This window comes from Ailuropoda melanoleuca, chromosome 4 (genome assembly GCF_002007445.2).
Source record: "Ailuropoda melanoleuca isolate Jingjing chromosome 4, ASM200744v2, whole genome shotgun sequence".
Lineage (NCBI taxonomy): Eukaryota > Metazoa > Chordata > Mammalia > Carnivora > Ursidae > Ailuropoda > Ailuropoda melanoleuca.
This window is the reverse complement of record NC_048221.1, coordinates 38,709,638-38,712,258: the sequence shown is the minus strand read 5'-3', so window position 1 is coordinate 38,712,258 and position 2,621 is coordinate 38,709,638. Positions and strand designations below refer to the sequence as shown.

The window sequence follows — 2,621 nt, the reverse complement described above, 5'->3', positions numbered from 1 at the left end:
CGCCGGGCGGCGGCGGCGGCGGGGCGAGCGCAACAGTGCGGACGGCCGCCTCCTCCGCCCGCCCGCCGGGGACTGGGGTCCGGGCGGCCGGCGGGCGGGCGACGGAGGAGGAGGAGGAGAAGGAGGAGGAGGAGGGGGCGGGGGGGGAGGAGGCGCGAGCGGGGCTTGAGGAGGAGCGGCCCGCGCCTACCGTACTGTGTGGAGTTAGCCGCCCGTCCGCCCACCCGCTGGCGGCCGGGAGCCTGGCGCTTAGGCTTCAGGGAGTGCAGCCTCAAATCCTCTTCCTCATTTATGCGTTCATCCTTCCATCCACCTGTTCATCCATTCATTAATTCCCCTCCCATACCGTTCCGTTTCCTCGGTTAATTCTTCATTCGGTCACTCATTCACTTACCCTCCCATTCCACCCGCTCTTCATCTCGTTACTCTATGCATTTCCCCCATCGTTTATTTTTAACCTTCTTTCCACAAACCCGTGCATCCATCTATACATCCAGTCAGGCAAGGGCATCGCTGCCCTGTTTTCCCAGGGCAAGGCCAGGTGCTTGGCGAATATCCGTTGGACAAAATCACTCCAGATCCATGTAGCCTAAAGAAGTTATAGAATAAATTTCAAAGTCTGGATTTAAAATCTGACTCTGTCCCCCTACCGGCTTAGTGATTCCGAGCGAGTTGCACAATTTGAGGCTTCATGTCCTTACAAGCAAAATGGGAATGATAATACTGCTCTCCACAGAGGCATTTTGTGGGCTTTAAATTTAAAAATGCGTTCAAAGAAACTAGCACAGTGCCTGGCTCACAATAGGTGTCCAATAAAAGCTCTGTGATAATCGGTACAATAAAACGTAGCCTATCACAAATATATAAATGCAAATTTTTTTTCTTTCTGATGTAGATTTGAGATAGAGTACCAGCTTTATGACCCAGTGTAGGAACAGAGTCTTCTGAGACCCTAACAGCTACAATCACCAGATCAAGGTTCTGAATTTTCAAAGTATTCTTTCAGGGCATCTCTAGTCACAAATCTGAAGCATTAGGACACATGCTATTATTCACTATGAACTGACAGCCAGCGTTCTATTAACTCTCTTTTCAACATGGTCACAGCACAAAGAAGACCAGTTATAACAATGTCTCTGAGTTTCTACCAGATTCCACCTTGACTTATAAATCTTCTAAAGTTCAACTATATTCCAAATCGTTCTTATATTAACATTATATTTTAATTATTTGGGAACCCACTGTCTTTAAAATTCTAGGAATGAGAATGTTTAATAACCTGGAACCTCTTGCCAAGCAGGCACATGGAAATGGCAGGGTGCAAGGTCAAAGCGTGGGCTGAGATGTTGCAGTCCAGTGAGCACAAATAGTCCATTTGTTCTCATTGACGATAAGGTACCAACCCAGTAGGAGGTATCTGGAATTATGAGAAGGATGTTTTGGGTTGTCACAATGACTGGCACGTTCTATTGACATACATTAACCCTCTTACAATGATCAGGACATTCTAGTATGACAATTGTCATACTAGAATTGTTCTGGGCCAAGTGCCAACATGGGGGTCCTGTTGAGAAACGCTGAGCTGTACTAAGGCTCAGTGCTTAGGCCTTTCAGGTTTAGAAATGGCCACCATCATGTTGCTCTGTGGCCCAGTGAAACAGAAATTTCCAGACTCTGTCTGGCCACCTCTCCTCTTCTCAAGGAGGACATGTGCAACAGGGGTAAAATAAAGCAAAGTAACACTGAAATAGTACCTCAAACAATCAAATGTTTAGCCTCAAACAACCAAATGGGACTTGTGACTGTTAGGCTTGACCAAAAAGAGGACTTCATTTTCTTAAACTCAACTGACTTACCTCCTTCCCCTGAGTCCAAACCCAAGTTTTGAATTTCACTGCTCTGATTGGTGGAAAAGCACAACTTCTGACATCATGGAAAAGGGGTTCCAGATACCATATCTATGGATCACCCAATTTCTCACTTGGATGTTTAATACCCAAAATGCTTGTTTATATGTCCCCTTCACCCCTGAAATCTATTTCCCCTCCTGGAGTTTGGTATCTCTAGACATTCAGTTGCTCAAGCCGGAAATGACATAGGATTTGTCCTTGATTTCCCTATTTCCCTCACCTCCTGCATTAGTTACCTGTTATTTATTATTAGTTATTATTATCTGTTGTGCATAACAAACGACTCCAAAATTTGGTGGCATAAGATAATACATATACAATTTCATCATTTCTGTGGGTCAAGAATCCAGAATAGCTTAGCTGGGTCCTCTGCTTCCCAGGCTCTCACAGGGCTGCAATAAATTGTTGGCTCTGTGCTGTGATCTCATCTGAAGACTCAACTGGGGAAGGATCCACTTCCAAGTTCACTTACATGGCTGCTGGAAGAATGCAGTTTCTTTCAGGTCATTGGACTGAGGGTCTCTGTGCCTTGCTGCCTGTTGGCCAGAGGACACCCCCAGTTCCTTGCCAGGTGGCCCCCTCTATCAGCATAAGCCTGTAAGAAAAGTCAGAGAGAGGATGCAGAAATACGAAAGTCACAGTCTTTTATAACCTAATTTCAGAAGTGACATTCTGTCACTTTATCTTGTTCTTGTTAGAAGCAAGTCATTG

At 45.7% G+C, this 2,621-nt stretch overlaps 1 protein-coding gene across 1 annotated transcript in view; it reads right to left on the bottom strand.

The window, feature by feature from the left end:
* GXYLT2 (glucoside xylosyltransferase 2) overlaps positions 1-418 on the bottom strand; it is a 107,183-nt gene extending 106,765 nt beyond the window's left edge. Inside the window, exon 1 of the mRNA XM_034657252.1 lies at positions 395-418. Coding sequence (XP_034513143.1) covers positions 395-418 — 24 coding nt within the window. The remainder of the gene's footprint in view (positions 1-394) is intronic.
* Between the last annotated feature and the right edge of the window lie 2,203 nt (positions 419-2,621).